The sequence below is a fragment of the Rhopalosiphum maidis genome, chromosome 3 (assembly GCF_003676215.2).
Source record: "Rhopalosiphum maidis isolate BTI-1 chromosome 3, ASM367621v3, whole genome shotgun sequence".
Lineage (NCBI taxonomy): Eukaryota > Metazoa > Arthropoda > Insecta > Hemiptera > Aphididae > Rhopalosiphum > Rhopalosiphum maidis.
In genome coordinates this window covers 3,467,277-3,491,386 of record NC_040879.1, presented here as the reverse complement: position 1 = coordinate 3,491,386, position 24,110 = coordinate 3,467,277, and the positions used below count along the sequence as shown (strand labels likewise).

The window sequence follows — 24,110 nt, the reverse complement described above, 5'->3', positions numbered from 1 at the left end:
CCTACGCGCTTGAGGCACCTACTCAATAAAAGGAAATAACAAATGAAAATAATAATCAATGCACTATATTATATACAATGCAGTCGAATAATACTCAATATATCCTATATTATATGTATGCGTTTTATACATATAACATTACTATAAATATTGAGTCGTTTTGGAAATTTTGTTATTATGCGCGTCAAATAAAATTCTTTTACACGAGACAATTAAAACATATAATACGTCATAACATAATATAAAAGATAGGTAATATTGTTTTTTATCAGAATATTTTTACGATTTACGCGATTATACGCGGAATAAAAAGCATATACAACAGTACACCTACACGCACTTCATTATAATATAGTAATGCACTAGCTGGTGCCTAATATGTGATTTATACCGGTGATATTGAATTGAGTCCATGCTACTTTTATGTGTTTGAATTGAGTCTAGCTTATTATTATCTTAATATCTTTGAATTGAGTCCGTATAGATAAAATGTCATAACTACTTACACAGTAAAAGTCACTCAAAATTAAATGCTTTTTTTTTCATTCCATTCGGGACATCAAATTATTTTTTTTCTTGTGGATACTCTTCTGGGGATACATTCAGATACATATATAAAATTAAAAAGCAAAGTAAAAAAGACCATGTAAAGATATATTAGAAAAAGAAAACTTTTTACGGGAGCAGACAAACAAGTATATAAATAAGCAAGTTTGGAGATTTGACTTTTTAAAATCTGTATCATTTAAATTTTTACCAGCCACTATTTAATTATTAACATTATTATATTACACATAATAATAATAATAATAATAATTATTATTATTATTAAAAACAATATAAGCAATCATATTATATCAATAATAGGCTGAAGGGACTCAATTCTGATAACCCAAAAACATTTGCGGAACTCAATTCAATGTCAGCCATTTATACGGGTACGTTTTTCGTAAAATAATTAACTTTAAAATGTACTCCAAAAGTCAAACGATTGCATATGATTAGCTGTGCATCGTTTCCATATTTAAGTTTTTAATTTAAAATAGTTATAATATATTTAAAATACTTATTTTAAATTCAGAGAGGAGCATTAAATTTATTGATTATATCAGGTTGTTTTTTTTTTTTTTTTGTGGACGAGTACACGAGTAATAGTAATGTAAGTAAGTATTGTCGATTAAAATGTTTCGATTTTCAAAAATCAATGGTGTTTTTTGATATATAATTGAATCTAGTTTGTACTTTGGAGGTAAAATTTAAAAATTAGATATTATCTACATATTTTTATACTTGGGAAAACAAACTTAAGAAAAAACGGTATTTGGAATTTTCACCAAATGTTTATGTAATTGTTTATTATTTACAATAACTTTTTAAAAATATTTCGAATATTTTTCAATTATTTATAAGCGTGAGAAAATTTCAAGTTTGATTACCTTTTTTTTTTTAATAAATGTCGATTACAAATTATTTTCGGGGTGGAAATGCTTGAAAATTTCATGTAAAGCTATTAGAGTTTTTCATAAATTTTTAATTTCTCAATTAAAAAATATTGAAAATCTATAGTGACGATATTTTTTTTATCCGGGTTTAAAGTTAGAATTTTGACAAAATTCATAAAAATTCGAAAATTAGCAAATTATTTTGTAATTATAGAAGTCCATAAAAATTTTTGTTTTTATATCCATGCAAGATTTGAAAATTTAGTATAAGGTTTTTTTATTAGTTTTTCAACCTATATATGTATAAAAATTCTATTATCGGAAAGTCAATTATTTTTTTTATGAGCATTTCAAATTCATATGTTTACGACATTCAATATTCACCATAAAATAATTATTATTCTTTAAACAATTTTTGATATTTTATTGTATTTAAAAAATAATAATAATAGATACTTGAAATTTTTACCCAATTTTATATTATCATTTTAATTATAAGATTAATTTTTCAAATTTAACTGTTTTTTAATTTTGTTTATAAGCATGAGAAATGTTGATAAAAAATTATTTACTGAGTCAAAATTCTTAAAAATAGATTCCAAAAATGTTATTCTCATATCTGTAAAAAAACTAAAAATACATAATATGTACAATTTTTGACATGTATTTAAAATTAGATTCTTAACAAATTTCATCAAGATCGCAAAAAAAAATCAAACCAAAAATCATTTTGTACATAAGCTTTGAAAATTATAAATAAAATTCTTTATAAGTATTTTATACTAAAACCATAAGATCTAAAAATGTATAGACAATTATTTTTTTTAGACATTTTAAGTTTTAAAATTACTATTTTTACTGTTTTGCGGTGTTTACAGAAAGATGTTAACGTAAATGTATGGTATAAATTATATAATAATAAAATAGTAATAATATGATAAATGCAGTATTTTTGGAAAAAATTTTATCAATCTACTATTATAACACTAAAAGTAAAATAAATAACTTTAATTTACTTAGCTATAATGCTATTTCAAAAAAAAAAAAATCACTTATCGGTAGTATAGCTAGGTCGATATAAACCTTTTCCACTCAGAATCGTTATTCGTACACAATGGTATATCATTGAATTCAAATTTAAGACTCATATTAGTGACCTACTCGGCACCTAATGTACAACATATTATAGTACAGTACATACTTGCTTATCTTTTTTTTTTTAAATATTATTATAATAGATACAATAATTAAAAACAATAAAGAATTAAGACGAAGTTTCTATCAAATGTATTAAATTAAAAATCTTAAATAATTAATTTTTAACAAATATATTAAAATTATAATATTTTTATGAATTTTATACTTATTATTATATTCTTTTATGGTTTATTTTATACGAATTAAATCAGCATTTTTTAATTGGTCAACTCGATCTTTGAATACTGATTGCATTTTCTAACATATTGTGTTTTCGTGCGTTTTTTTTTAAGAATTGAAATAATTACACGGATGGGAGTTATGAAACTGAGCGTCATAAGTACAAAAAAAAATTTTCCAATCCATTTGTCGTACTTTAATAGTTTATATTTTATTGAGGATATGCAAATGGATCTTGTATCTAAATTTAGTTATACATTAAATTGCGCCTATTGTACAAGATTCTATTAGTTCAAATTAAATAGCAACAGTGTTTCAAAGTTACATGTAAAATTCATACGCGATTATGTTTCACGATATAATATTGTATTTTATAGGGAGACGTGCGTCGCAGTGTTAGAGCCCTCGAACGCGCCAATACCTCCACTAAATCCACCTCTTGTTTAAACATTTACACTATGATGTAACTATATATATATACTTCCTAGAATTTGAATAGAACGTTTAACACATTCATATAACATTATATCATGAATATTTAATGGAAATTAATGATTCGACTCAGATATATTTATACATAAATTGGCTCAAACCTATAATATAATATTATAACACAATAACGTATATGATGGAATTTAAAAAAAAATTATAAAACTTCTACGGGAATTAATGATTTGTAAAAAAAAAAATAATATTAATGTAAATGTTATGGACGGTGAGCCATTCTTTGTACGGTAGGTAAAATGGTATTACAATATATATATTATCAGTGGCAGATTAAAAAAATAATTATCAAATGTTAAATTATAAACTCTGGCCAAACTATTACACATCTAGCCGTATACCTACGTATGGTAACACCGTTATATTCTACATATTATGCATACTTAGTACCTATAGGACACATTATTGTAGTGGCAAATGTTAATACGTAAAATATTGTTTTTGAATGTTTGGTTGGCATGAAGCGTGAAGTTGCAGTACTGTCATAAAATTTATAAAAATCAGTCGAGCTGGTATATTATACTGTTCTAAGTATACAAAATACCATATGTATTTAGGAGGGACCCCCATATGAATTTTTCAACTACGGTACTGTAAACAATTCCGGGCCCTCATTTTATATTAATATTTATAATAATTTTAATATAACATTTCTTTAAAAATTATTTACGAATAATTAAATATTAATGTAAATTATTCATTTCGAATTTTATGTAATAAAAATAATTTACACAAAATTATGTAGTAAGAAATCAAATTATTAGTAAACCGATTTTGTATAAAGATAATATGGTGGAGTAATATACTAGAGTGACACGACTCTTCCCTAATTTAAATTAATAATATGAATATAATATTATGTCTTTTTTCCCGGGCCCTTATAAAAGTTTGCGGACCCCGGGACCATGGTATACTCACTGGACCCCTTTTGTGGGGGCTGTGTGTACAGACGATATAGTCTAAAAATAAAACAACACATGCTGCGAATTATTATACATTAGTTTTTAACTTTTTTGAGCCTTGAGTGGCTCAAGTATATTATTACTCGTATTGCCAAATTAATATATAAAAATAAATAAGATAAAAAAACATATATTTTACTTCTTATTCGAGTTTGATATTTTGATATAATCATTAAAAAATCATTTAAATATAATACACAGTACACAATTTACACAACTATAGAATACTTGAGGTCAAAATAAAATATAAAATTGTAATAGTTATGACTATAGTATGTTATTAGAAGAAATAACTTAAACATCATAATGTATTATATTATATTATACAATATAGATTATATACGTGTAGGAAATATGGTACTTTTACTAATGTTATCACAGTACGTGTTGGGAACCGTTTACTATGAATTATTATTCATCATAGTAATAATGTAGGTATATGTATTGTAATTAATTTTAAGCTCAACAGAATCTAGCTCACTGTAGCGTCTTTAACGCGCCTGGACTACATTACGGTTATTATCTATACATATAAATTAACTGCAGCCCGCAGGTCATATATTGTAGAGCGTATAAAATAGACCAAATGCGAGAGCAACGTCTTTATATGTTGACTAGTCTTATGTATAAAATGTATAAATTACAAATTTTATAATATTCCAAGTGCGAAAACTATTCAAGTCATGCTTCGCGTAATATATAACATGCAATGTAATCATTAACTATTTATAAAATAATACAATATTAAGTATCATATATGTTATGAGGAGTTTCCATCTCCCGATCGCACTTTATTCAATCAAGTATATACAGCAGCTATATTGTATCAAATATATTTTTAATAAAATATAAAAAGTATATATCAATATTTTCTATATTATATCTCTCCGCTCCTTAACACAACTGCCCCAAAAAGCTGTGCCATGCAGTTGCGACCCACAGGCCACAAGTATCGACCTCGTTTACATATTTTATGTTTATATAATATGTATACAGCGCACCGTATAGATATACCCTACTTATCGAAACTATATATCTAATATCTACATAATACATCGATTTGAATACGCGTGTCGTCTACTATCTACATTTTAAAGAGGCGAGAAATAAAATCCACACAGTCACATATTATACACATAGAAAAAAAACGATACTGACAATGAGCATTATTGTCCCCACGAGGATACTGCATAAGTTTCATCGCTGTATTTTTGACTGACTGATAGCGAATTTCGAATCTCGTCCGACCGATATCAGTCGACTTTAAAATTTCCACTGCTGCGGGGAATAATAGAACGAATAGGGTATTTTTTTTTTTCGGAGTATCATATTATGTGACCGTTGGCACCTCCCCACGCGATATTAATATTAGAAAAATATACAATGTGACGTCCGTCACGGTCGGGCGCTCGAAATCAAACAATCTACGGGAACATAATCGTATCGCATAATGTCATTGTTGTTCTGTTGGTTTTTCGCAATGTCCATAACCCAACAACAATAATTATTTTAATAATACACAATAATATAATATTATAATATTATTATGATGATTACAAACGAATTACGGACAATCATTAGCGCGCGACTCGGACAGCGGGCCGAGCCGCGCGGGTACTGTCGCGGACACGCGTCGACCAGCCACCGCCGCCGCCGACGATCGTAGCCGCGGCGGTGGGGGCCGCGAAGCCGTTTGGCGGGAGGGCCCGCGGGTCTCCCCACCGACGACGGCCCGACCACCGCCGTACGTGGTGTATACGCGCGGAGGCGGCGTCATACTACAACAACGATAATAATATATTGTAGTAATAGTAATAGTAATAGTAATAATAATATTATAGTGATATGGTAATAGTAATAGTAATAGTAATAATAGTAATAATATAATCGCAGCGGCAGCGACGCGGCAACCGGCGGCAGTCGCTTCCGTCGCGTCCGCCCAGCAAGTACTGTCGCGACACGACGCAAACCGCTGTTATTTATTTTTTCGCAGTCGTTTATATTTTTCATTCGGTTTCGCGCGGTGCCGGTCCGTCAGTGTGTACACTTATCGTTCGTCTGCGACCGCGTACACGACACTCGCGAGGAGCGCATGATAGTTCGCCGCACCGGTGTTTGCGATAATAATATTATTTTAATCGATCGAGATTATTTATAGACATTAAAATTATTTTTCCGTCTCCGATACGCGGGACATCAAACTATTATATTTTATAATATTTTTACCTTAAAAATATCGATCTATCGATAGCGTCAATTTCACCAGCGGGTCGAGGAAAAAAATAAAAATAATTTACGTTTTTCGACGATTTTATTTTTTCGACGCGCGTTCGAGCGCCACGACACATGGATACACATGCACCGTCCTGAACGCCGCCGACAGACCGCGTGCCGCACACAATCCAATCGTGAGTATTACAATATTTTATTTTTATTTTTTATTTCGCACTTCCGCCGCACCGAAACTTTTTTATTATATCGTAAACGTGTTCCGCCGACGACACGTCCGAGTTCCCGTCGTTGTCGTCGTCGTCGTCGTCGGTGGTGAAATTCTTTAAAAATGTTTTCTCGTTCGCAATTATTCCTCTTCAAGTCGCGATCGGCGTCTTCGTTCCGTACCCCGTTCACGTGGTCGTCACTGCCCCAGCATTCAAATCTCCGGCGCCCGAGACAATACGCGAGATGTTAGTAACCAATACACACTTGTCAACTTAGTATTAGCATCTTGTCGTTGTTGCAACAACTCGCGATCTAGCTGGGTCGGTGTTTTACATTTTATATATTATGATATTAATTTATGACACGCGCGTAAAACGAGAACATCGCGAAGTTAAATTATATGTCCCACGTAGTCACGTTCAATTATTAATATATTATATTTTGCGCGAATTAGTGAAATAAATCGTAGTGGATTTGTACTTGTATATATTAAAAAAATCAAAACTGTAATAAAAAAAATTTAGTACAAATAATACGAGATGGTGCTCGAAAACTTTGGATATTAATATTATAATGATTTTAATAAATTATTATTTCGCACACCTATAATTGCGAGTAAGCACATGACTTAAAAAAAATGTTAGAGATGTGATATAGGTCATCTTGTAATGTTCTATACAATAACATTTTTCTATTTCAAATATAATACAATAATTGTGTGCGAGTGTAAGTTTATCATACTTTTTATAATATTATATAATATAAATGTATAATATCTGAAGAGGTTATTTTTACTCTATAAAGTATTGTAGTAGGTATATGTTTGTTTTTAATTAATTTTTAAACATTATTTTATGTTATTGTAAATTACTTGGCGATAATTATTGTTGTTTATATAATATAAATATAACTATAAACTTACGTAAGTATGTATTTAGTGTACGAATGGGTTTACATAGTTTTTTCGTAATCTTTACGAATAAGACAATGTCCACTTCATTCTACAAACGCACTACAGTTTTTTTTTTTTATCGCTTTAAATGCTTTATAAATAGATAGGTAGTAACATATATTTATAACGTATCAAAGTAGGTACTTGAAAAATTTAGAAAATATTTTCGCAACAGATACGATAGTCTCATAGCAAATATTATGACTCAATCCTCCACAAATTTAATATATTATGTGTTCAGTCAAAATCTGCAGTGGATTGGGTTCATCGTACTTTCTGTCATAATGCAATTATAGTTCAAGGTTGCCGCCAAGGAGTAATCAGCGTACTTTGTTTATAATGAACGTGTGGACCAAAACGGTTTTCGCAATGAATCGAAATACATTATGCACGCCGTTATAACTTTACAATATATCTAATAAATTTGTGAGCCGTTAATTTTGTCTTTCTGTAGGGTTTCCCAAATATCGCGTGTGCCTACAAGCTAATTGTTTTCCTCCAATTCCTCGGTATTTCTCGAGGTATTTCCGTACACGATATTAAATTAATCATTAAACAGAAATGTATATAACAATGATACCTACATTCATCATTGTGAACGTTGAAAATATAAATTTTTAAGAAATACGGGCTATGGATTATGATTTAAATACGTTCAATTGATTTGAAGAACATACTCATAGATAGTAAAGATAGTATAACATGAAAAATAGGTATTATTACGCCAGAATGTTACGGCACTGCGCTATATTAGATATCAACTCAATTTTAATTTTAAGAACTTATTAAGATTTTCCAAATTAATTACAACATAATAACGTTCTATGTTTCTGTTTTTCGTTTGCGTTTCATTGTTGCAAAAGATATTTTTTGGAACGGTTTTAAAATTATTTCAACGAAGTCTACGCAGGTAAAAGCAAAGTGCCGTGTGAATATGAAATATAAGACTTACTTTATGAGAAAAAATATAATATTGTAGTGATTTTATAGTTCACGCGCACGGTTGAGAACACATTGAAATGATTTCATTAATAAAACATTAAACGTATATCTTAAAAAAATAAAAATGATTATTATAAAAAAAAAAAAAAATCATTAACCGTGTTTTTAACCAATTTAAGTAAATTGTTTGTAGAACGTCTGTTGTATCCGTTGTCCCTTTGTTTGCGGTCGTTAATACAACAATAGCTAATTGGAATATTTTTCGATAATTGCTCATAGTTGTATTATAATTTTACCAAATTCAATAATACCTATATTTTCAGGCTAAACGGTAGGTATAGTTAAAAATAAATAATTCTTGAGAATTAGTGAAAAACGTCATGTTAATTTAATGAACGACTGAGTGCAATGGATATGTATAGCTCGGAAAAGTGCATAGGTATAGTTAATAAGTACCATTTATAATATATCCGCTGCCCACCACTAGCAACTATACCTACCGGCCTACCGCTATTAATTTCCGATTTTAGTGATTTCACACTTTAAAAGTATAATATACCGGTTCTTCATCTCGCGGGTCTACATTTTATTTTACTGTGAGAATACTGCATAATTTTAATTTTTAAATATACCGATATTAGTAGAAAAAAGTTAAAATAAGAAATGGTTTATTGTTGGAAGGCCAATGTGTATTGTGTGTTCTACCGAAATGATTACCTAGTAAGTTGGCGTCCTCTCGGGACGATGAACATTTTTTTTTTAGCCAAACACGTATTAGTAATTATTCAGTTGCATGACGCTTTTGTCAACAGTGTAAAATAAAAACGCATAAAACATACTCAACTGAAATTAGCATCATAATAGTAAGTAACACGATATTTTAGATTTTTTTTTAACTTCCCAATAGTCATGAAACGAAAATATTGATCATAAATTCATAATATTATGTCAATGGTATATGTTTATATTGTTTATATAATATGCAGTATATACCAAGCCAGTATAAACAGTTATATTTAAAATAGACGATTTAAAACGTGGATGGAAAAAATGTGTAGCTTATTATTATTCCGATAATATTATTAAAACATACGCTACCTGTATGTATAACTCATATATTATAGTCATATACCGTGATATCTTTTAACGCCACGATCGTGGCCGTGGTCGTAATCAAAACGTATTATCGATAAGTTTGGTTAGGGCGATTCGAGTCCGACTTCGTCTACTTTTGGGTATACCTCCTATCTAGTGCCCATATAATTTCTTCAGTAGTTCATTATCGCCATATTCGCGTGTGTTACTTTTTCGGTCGCGATTCCGGCCATCACTAGTGTAATTATATGTAATTTATACTGTCACACATCATTATATTATTAAATGTATTGTTTTACGTTTATTGTTTATATATAAGTCCATTGCGCCGCGTGTACATGCAGTATATATTATGTAGGGTGGCGTGCAATATGCATATATATGTATTATATAAATATATACTTATAGAAATAATGGCAATAATAGTAATATAATAATGATATGGTGTATTGCGGGTCATTACCCCCGAGGGAGAAATCCGCGGAGACAGTGCTCCAAATACACAATATATAATATTTATAAGTCATAACATAATATAAAATATATTACATATATTATTGGTATATACTACGCCACCGTCGGTCGGTATTGACACAGTGACGGTGATTGCGTTTGGAAAAAAAAAAATTCCTGTCACGGTAAAACACCGCGAATCCGGGCCATTTAGATATTAAGTGCGAAACGATATTATCGTATCGTAATAACGCGCTATCGTAACGATTTTTATGTCGGTCATCGCCACCGCTACGAATAGGTACACCCGCGACGTCAAAATATTGAATATATACGTACGAGTAGTTACGCACATTACCACGACCTATTACCTACATTCGATTATTGTTTTCTTTGTTCCATTCGGGTTGGATAGGCATACCTATATAGTGCCCTACCTATTTGTAGGTAAATCGCGGATATGTCTAAACCAAATGCGAGTGAGGCACTGCGATCGTAACGGCGGCCTACTGAGACGAACTGTCAATCTGACAACGTAATGATATAGTATGATGGTTGCGGTGACACGATGGCTTCGACTTCTGAAAATGCAATCACTATAAAACGTCTGTTGCCATATTGTCGTCTATGGGCATATTAATATAATATTAATCCGGGCACACGGTGGTGATTAATAGATTACGCGGTGTTAAGACGACGATAAAACAAATCTAATAACTATAGGTACGTCCATTTACCTCTGTTAAATATTTATAAAGTAAAATATACATAGACACATATACGAGTTGTGAACGATCGAACGTGATAAATAATAATAATAATAATAATAATAATAATAATATATAGGGCACGGATTTTACGAGCGTGGGCCTCCACGATATTCTCTATTCGTAATACCGTACGTAGTTTTCCGTAATACTGTTATTATTATTATTTTTATTTTTATCTGTTCGATCCCACTCGGAAACCGCTACGCAATCATTATTCCGATGTAATCATGTCGTGAAATTCCTTCGTAATTATCGCATGTTCGAGTATACCGTGACAAAAATAGAATACTCGATAGTGTATAATATTATCATAATATATTACACATACGATTCGTACAACTGTGCTGTTTATATGCTACTCGTACAGGTGGGTATGCAATGCTCGGATAGAGTATTTTATGTTTTTATAGACCCCGTTGAAGGTTATACTGAGAAACGTTCCGATCGATGTTATACGATCACAAAACGTAATTATTATAATTTCGCGGTGCCGTGTTGCCATTGTGGCGGGCAATGCTGCTATATAATATAACGTTCATAGGATTCACGTAGAAAGAGAAATATAATTGTATATTTATTCACACATTTTAAAGCGTAAACATTGAATAAAAAAAAATAATAATAATAGCAACAACACTAATAATATAAACTATAATAGGCTTAGAAAAATGTTCATCACAAACCACAATCGCTAGCTGTTCTCTACTCGTCAGTTATTAAAAACAACTCATAGAAAAACAGTATATTTATATAACGTTGGGTTATAGAATAATGAATTTATAATAATTATGCTAGAAAAAAAATAAAAAAAAAATGTTTTTGCACTCATCATTTGACCAAAAAATTTGTAAAAATAAACCAACATCGATTCGGGCGACAGGCACCTGGTCTATTCTGTAGAAATATTGTTGTGCCGACTATGATTTCGGATCATAAATACGGTCCCATCATTTTGAAAATCGAAGTGCATATCTAGGTCAATATCGGCCGATATTGCTATAATAGCGAAAAACATTAAAATCATATTATACGTTTAGGACGGAAAACCATTGATTTCAATCGCACGAAATTCTTATAGTTGGCCTCAAGTATAAATATGAATAATCTCCCAAAATCCACGAGTGACGTGCAAACCTATACGATCAACGTGCATAGAATTCACATAACATATCAAATCATCGTTGTGGTGTAGTTGAATACGCGGTTAAACAAGTACGCGTGTACTCCGTAGTGGGAAAAATTAATAAAAACAGATAGTGAGAAAAAAAATAATTAAACGTCACTCATTTCGCCCATTGTAAATATATCTATAAATAGACCCGTCGGCGAACGTTATTGCAGCTAACATTACACGTCATGACTGAATTGGCGGGTGCGATGTCGTCAGCGGCAGACTCGCATTCAAGTTTTCCCGCAAAATGTTTTCGCCGTCTCGAACCGGTTACAAAATGATTGCATACGCTCGCACTTGAGTCGAGTGGCCACTCATGCTACTCACGTGTACCGACGAGAGGCTCGATTTGGGCGGAAAGCCCGGTTATGCATATGACGATCGGCAACTACACTTCCGAACGACGAGTCCGGAAGTAGCCCGGCGCTAAAGCGGGCCGATGAATGGTATGGGTATAATAACAATATAATATATAGTTATATGCATAACAATGTATATAGTAGAGCACGTCGAGAATCGGAGCGCGGAAGTAGAACGGAACGGCCGCCGTCTCGTTCCGGTTTTTTTTTCTGTTACTATTTCGTCTTCCTCCGTCGATTTACTAGGCGTCTTATTGTAGTGCAGATAATAGGTATGCACATTCACCACTGAGTTAGATTTAATAACACAATAATATTGTGACTATTACTGCGGTAACCGGGCCGAGCTCGTGCTACATTATACGAATAATTCGACGGTAACGGGATCGAAACGATAGGAAGATTATTATATTAATTGCCGTCGCACAGAACGATCGTTGGGCGTATTATTATTATGCATTGAGTTTCCACTATTTAAGGTAGCTACTATGGCACTGTCTCCATCGTTTTCCATGTAAACTGTGTTAACACGCGATACTGTGTAATATATCAAATAGTTAGAAATATTTAGCTACTTCACCCGGTGAGTGAAGTGGTTATTAATGACTTGTAATAGTATAGTTTTATTTAAAAATATTTCTAAAATTGGCCAATGTACGAAGAGCATTCCGAGCCCATACGTCTCATCTAAAATACGTAGGTAACAAAATGTTAGTTAAACGCTATTATTATTATATTATACGACGCGGCATAGTCGTGGAAATCCGGCTGTATTATGGTCGCATGGTCGAACAATATTATTATTACACGAGCAACATGACCACTACGGTTATATTATTATAAGACTGCAATCGAATATCTGCGTAACGCCGTGCTAAGGTCAATATTTATATCGGCAGACCGACCGTGCGTTACGTAATGCCGATAATATTGTAATGATATTATGTTATGCTGCGTTGAAAAAAAAAAATTATATACTACCGATGTATTGTTGTGTCGATCACTGGCGAAATGAACCTAAAATAAATCCACAAGCAACCTAAAGACGAGATTTTTAACCATTTTTTAAACATTTCCTATTATTGTGTAGAACGCCACTAGTTTTTGAGAAAAAACAGAAAACGCTCTGGTTATCTTTTCAATAAACACTATGACATAGCCATACATTGCTACCAGGTGTTGGCATACATTCGAAAAATATTGGGCTTGTCGTCGTCCGATTATACTGCAGTTGTGGTCAAACGGTTATCAATTACACTGCTGATAAAACGGTTAACACATGAAAGGTTACGCCCGCTGACCTCTAACCGGGTTCCTCTAAACATGTGTGTACCGAGATAATAATGCGATCAATTAAAACAACACAACAAATAATGATGAACGACACGGTAGAGCACGTAACAGGTATCCGCCGGTTAGGGTCCGCCGTCGGGATCGGTGGTGGGGGTCGTGTATATCGTTCTCGCGGTATCGGCGAGCTCGCGAAACCGTCGTCCGTGTATACGCCAAGAGATCCGACCGTGTGCCAAAGGCCGGCGCATAAAAATATTCGCAGAGCTAAAAATGAAAAAAATGCACACACACACACACACACATCTATATACACACGTTTTAATATGATAAACATAAATAACTGGTCTGCGACGACGACTGCACACTGTTAAATAACAATTGAGCGCGCCGACAACACGTAGTGTTATGACACAGACGTATTACAACGAACGTTGCGCGCGCGTTATGCAAAACAAAAATAAAATATATAACAATATTAAAACGAATCGACAAAAAAAATTAAAAAAAAAAACCGGCGAGTATGAAAAAAAAAAACAGCCCAAAATCGATTTCGGTCACAACGTTAAAACATTATTATTCGTATACGAAAATCGTTTCGTCCAACATAATAATAATAATAATAATAATATTGTAATGCATAAACTTCACCTTGAGGGTGAAGGCCAAGACGGTTGGACCGAGTTGGCCTACAAGATCCCACACAACGATAATGATAATATTATACTGTGCGATCGCGCATTATCTCCGGCGCTCGCGAAATTATGAAAAAAACAACAGCACGCCCAACACGACGACGACAATTATCTCATAATAATATAATGTATAGTAGTAGTAATGTATACGTGCCGAGCACTTGCATTGGCGGTGTTTGGCAGTGTATATTTTATTTTATTTTATTTCGTTTATTTATTTAATTCTCTCTCTCTCTCTCTCTCTCTCTCTCTCTCTCTCTCTGCTTTTTGCTCAACCCGAGTCGTGTGTAACACGTCCAAGGCCGTCGAGGTTTTTACGACGCGTAAAATTCGCGCACAATGTCATCGGACGATTTCAAAACGTATGTATACGAGCACAATAATGCGTGCATGCACGATATTATTATTACATAAACCCGCGTAATGCGTTTCATTGTGTGTATAATATTATGTATCGTTAATATTATGTGCCCCACCCGATTTCGATTGAACGCCGTGACGATTGGATTTGTTATTCTTTTAGTCGCTTCGTAAATATTATTTTTATTATTGTAGAGATATCGATGATTTGATCCCCAGTGATCGTTAATCCGTTATATAATATCCCTATAAACGATCCGACTTTGCCAGAAGTAATTATTATTATCATCATCATTAGCGGGTGTGTATAGTCGTTTCGCGTGTCTGTGTACCTTTATAATAATAATAATAATACGTGTTTTCTCGGGAGGTACAATATAACCACGTACCTGTTGATTTCGTCTCGGTTTGATATAATTATAAATAAAAATCAATAATGATCATAAGGTATATTGCATTATTATTGTGTGCGTGCTCTACTGTTTAAATCGCTGTCGAAGGGTGAAGAGAGAAAAAGGGAAAATAAAAAAATTACGATTGTGCAAGACGGCAGCTGCAGCTGTTTATAAATAGTAATAATATATAATAATACAGTGATAAGGCACACCCGCAACCCGCCGCCCACCACGGGGTCGACGTCCACACGCTCGTTACAACATCGTTATTGTGATATGTCGATATTATTATCGTAGCACTATAATTATAATATGATTCTTATATTATGTATTTTTATGTGTAATCAACAATAACGCAATTTTATGACGGGAACGATAGTGATATGGCGTAAATTGTGAATCCGGTGCCACCGTTACAAGATTCATAAGAGTGTGCGCGAGGAGTAGAAGGGATAAGTTTGAGCTTTTTAAGTCTTTAGGCCAACACGATTTATTTATAAGAAAATTTTCAAGCTTTAATATGACGTATAGATACAATATTGTATAGTAGTAAAAATGTTATTTATCAAGTGCGAATTATATTACATATTATATTAAATCAACGTTTAATTTGGAAAAAAATATACCATTTATAAATGATTACAATATAATAATAATTCTATGTGTCCTTGGCATGGGAGTGTATAAATTATTGATTGAATATTATAATATTACGTGATCAATGATTATCTCATGTAGTTAGAGTTGTTGGGTTGGCGAACAATAGTGGTTAAAAAAACGTTATCCCCGCGGGCCAATGTCAGAATAAAACTTTAAGGTTTAAATGAAGTAGTAAAGTTGAACGCTTTTTCGTAAAAGAACGTCAACACTTTTAGATTATCTCCAAAACCCCGTGGGCGAAGACCACTCGTGAACAGATTACCTTTAATGTAAAATCGCAGTTGCCGCTCCGTCTACGGGGACGGTATCGTCTATTTGCATAAAACGTCCTTTAATATCGTTAAAAGCGACCAGACACTGTTGTATTATCGACGTTGTATTATTATTGAGTGCGCTTGTAATATTATTATAATAATTCGGTCGGTTCATTTATGAGCCCGCGTTTATGCACGGTCTCGCGCGCCAACTGAAACAAAAACGTTTCAGGGAAAACACGAGACGGGGGAAGGGGATAGGAAAATTACGATAAAAAAAAATTCTAGTACATTAGCGCGAAATAATATTATTATTATTATAACAACGTCGTGTATTACGGAACGGTGACAACACACGACTTGGATGACGACGATTATACCGCTCGACCGTATTTTCAACCGCCGACGCTGTATAATGTTAATATATTATAATATTATTATGTACAAACAAATTACGATAATAATAATATTATTATGTGTAAACGCGAGCGCGAAGAGTCGTACGGCGGTTATCGACGAGGCCCATAAATTATAATATAATGTTATCATATTATGACGTACACGTACTTACCGCCTACTACCTACCTACTTACTCGGGACGATTACAACCGATTGTAGTGTAAAACGTAGACGTACCAACGATCATGTTATTTATAATTGTTATTGTGGTAATTATTTACTACTACCGCAGTAGTACTATTGTCGTAGTGAATATTATAATGTTTATGTACACTTATACTCGACGTCGTGCCGATCTCGACGACCATCGTCGTCTTTTTGTTTATTAATAACATTATTCGGTGTCTACAATATTACCATTATTGTATTGTACTTGCACGAAACGTTTCGTTTTGTCGAGAGTAGGCGAGTATTTGATGTTTGGACGCGATCGCGCAATGTTATATTATAATCTAAATTCTCCACACCTTTTCTATTCTGAGCAGTATCTCAATATATTCCGAAATGTGATCAATGTCAGGATTCGATATATTATTTTGAATGAAACCTACATGACAAAAGAAACGCAAATCTTGAAAAGATTATTATATTTATTACTACAAAACACATACACAATATAGATCAACACAGAGATCGATCGATGTCCTCCTGAATGACAAAGAATAATATTTGAGAATCGCGTTATCATTTATCAATGGTGTTGAACTCTCTTCTTTTTATCAACGAGTAACGATTGCCCATTTATACATATACTTATTATATTTATACATACTTATCACACGCGACTGGGTTCTTTTAAAATACGTGCTTCGCACTCGCCGTTATTGTGTAGGTATCCTAATAAATTAAGGCTGTTCTACGGTCGTGTGTACACGTGAATCGCATCGCGTTCGGTATTATTTTAACACCGTTAATGCTATTAAATTATTGTTGTGGATTAATCAATAGAAAATACATACTGAAATAGAGCCGTGTCAGTGAGCGACTGTCGAGTTTCGATTGCAATCGGTTATACAATTTGGTTTTTATCGAACCTCATCGGATCACTTATCGTCGTGCCTAGTATCAGTCGGATACGTAATGTACCACAACAATCTATACGATCATCATTCACCTCGACGATATTGTTTTCAAAAGGTCAAATTAATAATATTATATAACTCGTCGAATTAACATTAACATACGGCGATTGTAAATGAGCGATCCGTTCGATTTTCACCAAACGGGTTAGCCGCACGCGTACAGCTGCAGAGCAACATTTAACTACCTATACCTTTTACCGCACGGTGTATTATATATTATATAATAACACTTGTGTGATGCCGTGTAAATATGGAAAAAAATATTCGCCGAACGGAACCAGTGTTAAGATATCGTCGGATATCGTTACGGGTGACCTTGCTCGGTTTTTATTATTATTGTTGTATTTCCTCGATCTTGTTGTCCTTGGCCGGTACGGCGATTTATATAACATATTGTGTACTTATACAATTATGATATACGCGTTATTACTTATTATTGTGTTATAACACGACGACCGTATAGAAGTTGGCTCTACAACATATTAATACGTAATATCTACTGGTAATGCGATTGTGGTCATTTCGGTGATTACCTCGGTTGTGCAGCAGTAACATCATTGGCCAATTATTTATATGTAATAAACTCTATTCTTTTATTCTTCACAGATATAACATTTTTCAATTCGGTCCGTTTAGGATTTCAATTGATTGGTGTGTAGGGGAGAGGGACTTTTCCGACGCCTCCCCGCGAACGTGTTCGTGTTCTATTGTTGGCGGGTGAAGGGAGGGGACTATGTTGTAATTTTTGACCACAGCACGTGTCTGTTGCGAAACAGTAGCTTCGGAATTCCACCGCCGTCGTTGTATTAACGATGTTTTTCTCAAGGTTGACTATACGTAAACGCGTGTTTCAATATAACCAATCATGTTAAATTAATAAACATATACTACGTCACAGATTTCCCCGAACCGTCTTAATCGTCGTTTGTTTTTACTGCATTAAATCCTATCCCCTGGTATTAGGCCCAAATAATTTCATCACAGCAATGGCTCATCTGAAGGTTTACACGAATCATACGTCGCTAAGATTAATTTAGATAATGCCAATAATTCCTTTTTATACATGAGAACCATATGAAGCGATCTACCTATACTCGATATCCAATTACGAATGTCCCTTAAAGTTAAAATTCCTTCTCCCACCTAACCAACTATGTAGTTTAACGGAAGCCAATCTCATACATGCAATACGAGAAAAACCTTTCTGATCTTGCAGTGTCGTCTGCGCTATAGTTTAATTTGTTTAGGAAGTGTTATGGATATTTTCCTTGGACTTTAATCTGACTCGGTATTCAATATTATTTTACGGTGTAAAATTAACGTTTGTGTTTTTGTGTTTAAGGTTGAGAAATGGTAGCGGACACGGCTAGCAGTTATCATCATCAACAGAAAACTCAGCCACAGCAACCAAACCAACATCAGCAACAACAGCAACAACACCACCACCAGCAACAACAGCAGAAAATCCACCAACAGCAGCAACAGCAACTTCACCAAATCCATCTGCAACGTCAACAACAGCAACAGCAGCATCAAAACAGTGGCGGAGCCATGCCGCAATATTGTAGCGACATGGAACAGTCGGGTGGTCCAGGGAGCATGAGGTACGATGATTCGGTATCACCCGGACCGGAATCGCCAGGCCCTGGTGAGCCATACCCACCTGGGTTCGACCTGACGGCGCACCTGCAGCACAAGGAGTTCTTTGCGCAGCGTAAGCAACGTGAATTCATACCGGATAACAAGAAGGATGAAAGCTACTGGGACCGGAGGCGACGAAACAACGAGGCGGCCAAGCGGTCCCGCGAAAAGAGGCGGTTCAACGACATGATCCTCGAACAACGGGTGGTCGAACTGAGCAAGGAGAATCACGTGCTCAAGGCTCAACTCTCTGCCATCAAGGACAAGTTCGGTATCAGTGGCGAAGCCGTGGTCAGCGTTGAACAGGTAAGAATACTAACAAAATCATTAGTCCTGTTAATTATTAAAAATCGTTTTATGAGAGATTTAATCTTACCACATTAACAGTTATTTTAAAAATAAAAATAAATAAAATAAAGTACTTTATGATAGTCAAAGTTTGAGTAATGATATATAGCACTGCTCGTTGTCCAACGTTTTTTTTTTTTCGCGTCAAGCCTGATGAGGCGATGTACTCTGATTCTGTAGGTCGTGTTTTTCCCTGAATTTCTTGAAATCTATATTATCTAATACTTAAATACTACACTCAAATGACTGGCCTATAGAAATTAATTAAGCGAAATTCGCACAATAAAATGTTGACGTAAGATAGTTAGTAGATCCCTAGCCTAAAAAACGCCGTTACTTGCGATACAGAGATGATAGACCACAACGCATTGATGTACTAACGGTTGTTTTTCTTTTGCCTCTCGCTCAGGTTATGGCTTCTCTGCCGACAAACGAACAAGTGTTGAGCATCACTAAACGCCCGAAACTGTCCACATCGTCGTCGTCCTCGTCGGTGGGTTACTCTCAGAACGGGTCAGGTCCCATACCCACGTCGGTCATCCACCAACCCGTCCAGTCAACCACGCCCAAAATGAACGGCTCGTACTACGGCGGCGCACAGTCCGACTGCGGCAGTCCCGTCGACCAACACCAACTCCAACAGCAGCAACAGCAGCAGCAACAGCAACAACAGCAGGGCGACCGTTCGAACGGTCTGCCGATGTCCGTGGCCGCCGCAGCCGTGGCCGCCGCGGCCCAAGCCGGGTACCCGCCGTACCCGTTCGCGCCCGTCCTGCCACCACTGCAGCCGCCGTCGTTCGAAGCGGCCGCCAACAGCGTGCTGAACCTCAGCCGCCGGCCGCCGTCACCGTACGAGCTGAGCAGCGGCAGTGGCGACGACACTTCGTCGTCTTGCGTGCCCATATCTCTGGCGTTCGTGGCCGCGGCCGCGGCAGCAGCCGCTGGCGGAGTGGTCGGCCCGAACGGCGCGTTGGTCGGTAACAACGGCAACGGCAACAACAGCAACAACCACCACCATCAGCACCGGCACCGGCACCACTTCAACGGAAACGGCATGATGGCCATGATGGCCAACGGCGGCGGAGGCGTACCGATCGCTGTCCTCAACGGCAACGGCGGCAACGACAGCAACGGCGGCATCATCGGCGCCGTGAACGGCAACAACATCGCGGCGATCGTCAACGGCGGCGGCGGCGGCGGTGGCAACGGCGGCGGCAACTGTCTGCCGCACAAGCTCCGCCACAAGACGCACTTGGGCGACAAGGACGTGGCGGCCACGGCGCTGCTGTCGCTGCAGGCCATCAAGCAGGAACCGGGCAGCAGCCGGGCCAGTCCGCCGTGGGACGCGGAGGGCAGCAGCGACGAGCGCGACTCGGGCATCAGTTTGGGCGTCGAATGGGGCGTCCGGCCGTCGTCCGCCTCGGTGGCCGCCGCGTGCCCGACCGCCGCCTCGGTGGCCGCGCCCCGCGCCGCCGCCATGCAGTCACCGGCCGCCGTCACGATGAGCGGCGAACCGGCCGACGGCGCCGTGCACGCGACCGCACCGACGGCCGCGGCCGCCGCCGACGACACCAGGCTCAAGTCCGAGGTGGCCCGGCTGGCGTCCGAGGTGGCCAGTCTCAAGAACATGCTGTCGTCCAGGAAGTCGGCCACCGCGGCCCCGGCACAGTCCACCACCGTCGCGGTCAACTGATGATCCGCGGCGGCAGCAGCTATGACGGCGGACATTATTATCACGCCCGTTATCGCGATTCACAGGTATTTTAATTGTTATACGTTCGCAAGCGAATCCCATATAGATAAATTATTATTATTATTTTTTTTATTATTATTATAATTATAATTATTATCATCATCATTATATTATTATTATTATTATTATTATTATTATTAAAATCTGGTAGTTTTGACGATGTGTTTCGTTATATCATTCGAACACATTTTCGTCGCCCACCGAATGTCTTTTATTAATACTATATATATATATATATATGTACGTGTAATATAATAATATGTTATTATTGTTGTCGAACTCGAATTAATAAAATTGTTTTTTTTTTTTATTTGCTTTTTTGACGACGAGCGCACACTTGATCATATCGTTATATATGTGGTAACTGACCGGTTAGGTTAGGTCGTCTGCAAACGATATTTATCACGCCGGTGTGGGAGTTACTCGGAAGTGTGTGTGTGTGTGTGGGGGGGGAGCAAAGTCGTGTAGACGGCAAATCGAAAGTTTAATTTTTTTTTCTCAATTCAGTGATGGCGTTCGTCGGATATTAATTTTTAGTGTAAATAATCTCTTGTAACATTATAAACATATATTAAATACGTAGGGGGCGATTCTCGCGCCGAACGCCGTCAGCGCAGGTTTTCCGTGATGGCGGGACGCGACGCGAACTTCGTTCGTGACCGCGTGTCGAGAGAATCGCCCTGTACGTACACTATATATAATATCCGTGTATATTATATTGGTGTGTGTGTGTGTGTGTACAAAGTATAAATATATTTTTAATACGTTACGCCAAAAACATTCAAACGGACGAAGTTATAGGCGAGGACGACGTTGCTTTAGCTAATAAAATATTATTTCATAGACGACGCGTACCGCGCGACCGGCGGTGTAACATCACCGACAATAATATAGTGCAAAACAAAACGTTCTCTTCACCGCGCGGTCGTCGGTTGTAATATATAACATATAATAACATCGTTGACGAGACGTTCAGAAATGTCCGTCCGTTGCACGCTAGGGGTGTTCGCGACCGGGTCGCGGGATTCGACTACTGCAAAAGACACCGGCAAATAGTCTATTTGATCTCGGAAAACCGAGAAAAAAATACCGCTCCCCTCGTCCTCGTTTCGCACGGTCTTGATGCCGAATAAAATTTATCTGTGATAAACGTCCAGTCGTTTATTGCTCGTGTTCGGTTTTTGTGTTTTTGGTGTACATTTTTACGTGTCGAAAACACGTGCCGGCACAATATAAAAATAGTTGAAATATACAATATAACAATACGATATTGCAGTAATTATATGATTGATGTATAATAGACAATATAAAGAGGAGAAAAGCATGTATACTGTTATAATATACGTGTCGTCGTGCGTTTGCATTACAATATCGGATATTATATTATAATACATCATACGATGCTTATACAATATTGTATTGCAATTTTATTATATTCCGCGTACTCGCGTGTTATTATTGTCTAAGAATATTACGATATAATATAATATTTATTTATTAATTTATTTGTACGATCACTATAATAATATTATAATTTTTATTGATATTGTTCATCGTCATAAAAAACTTATTTTGTAATAAATTATTTATAATAATCGTAAGTTTTTATTTTTTAAACTTGTACAATGCAAAAGTTTATGTTTTACAATACGAAGACGTATAAAATGCGTATATGATTTAACAACCTGTACATAATATAATTATTATTATTATTACATAATATAAGATTGTTATTGTTTTCTACTATCTATATATTATCATTATTATTATTATTATTATATTATAAAAATATCCATATTACTGTAATATATATACATAAATATAATATATTATATAATATATCATTAAACGCGATTGTATTATTGTGCAGTGCGAGAGAAAAAAAAATGAAATACATATTATTTTTTATATTATTATTATTATATCTATATACGCATTATACGACCGAGTGTACAGTTTTTCGACATCGCCATTTCCCTTGTCTCTCCTCCAGCCACCCCTACAACGCCGACCGACTTGTTCGTGTCCGCTCACGCTCGCTCATCACCACACTGTCGCGCGTAGTCTAATAATAATAATAATAATAATAACGACATAGTCTCGCGAACATAATATTTAAAAAAAAAAACCCGTTTTAACGGATCTCGTCGAATATCGCCGTTGTTTCGTATTGCGGTTTTTTATTTTTTACTTTTAAATTTTATGTTTTGTTCGCCCCTCGACCGAAGTCGTTTAAAATTTAAATACCGTCGGGAGACGTTCTAAAAGTACCTACCTAAATAGTGTATCGTACAAACGGTTTTACACGATTTCCGCGTTCTCCGCGTGCAATTGTACAGCACGTGAATTCAAATCGGATCGGTATGACCGTACGCGTATGATATTATCAAATATAATATTATAATACAATATAATAGTACGCCGAATGATACATCGAGCATGTCAACACGCCCTCGTGATTCTTTATAATAATAATACAGTTAATATAAAATATTACGTTGCTTAGACTTTTTTAATTATACTCGAAGAGTTTTATTTTCGAATTGCTGATAATTTTTTTGTACTACTCCTCAAGAAGTGTCCGGTGACGTCGTGGCGGTACAAATTTCTGTTTTTTTCAAACTCCTTAAGTGGCAAATCATGTACTCGAAAATAATATGGTTTTAAACTCTTTGGGTACCTATACTTAGGTACATATATTAAAGTC

At 35.4% G+C, this 24,110-nt stretch overlaps 1 protein-coding gene across 1 annotated transcript; it reads left to right on the top strand.

Annotated features, from left to right (window-relative positions):
- Positions 1-6,214: 6,214 nt before the first annotated feature.
- LOC113559821 (putative mediator of RNA polymerase II transcription subunit 26) lies at positions 6,215-22,904 on the top strand. Its single transcript, XM_026965585.1, has 3 exons — positions 6,215-6,693; positions 19,004-19,608; positions 20,060-22,904. Exons 2-3 carry the CDS (start codon positions 19,012-19,014, stop codon positions 21,341-21,343), a joined length of 1,881 nt encoding a protein of 626 aa, XP_026821386.1. The 5' UTR covers positions 6,215-6,693; positions 19,004-19,011; the 3' UTR covers positions 21,344-22,904.
- The last annotated feature ends 1,206 nt before the right edge of the window (positions 22,905-24,110 follow it).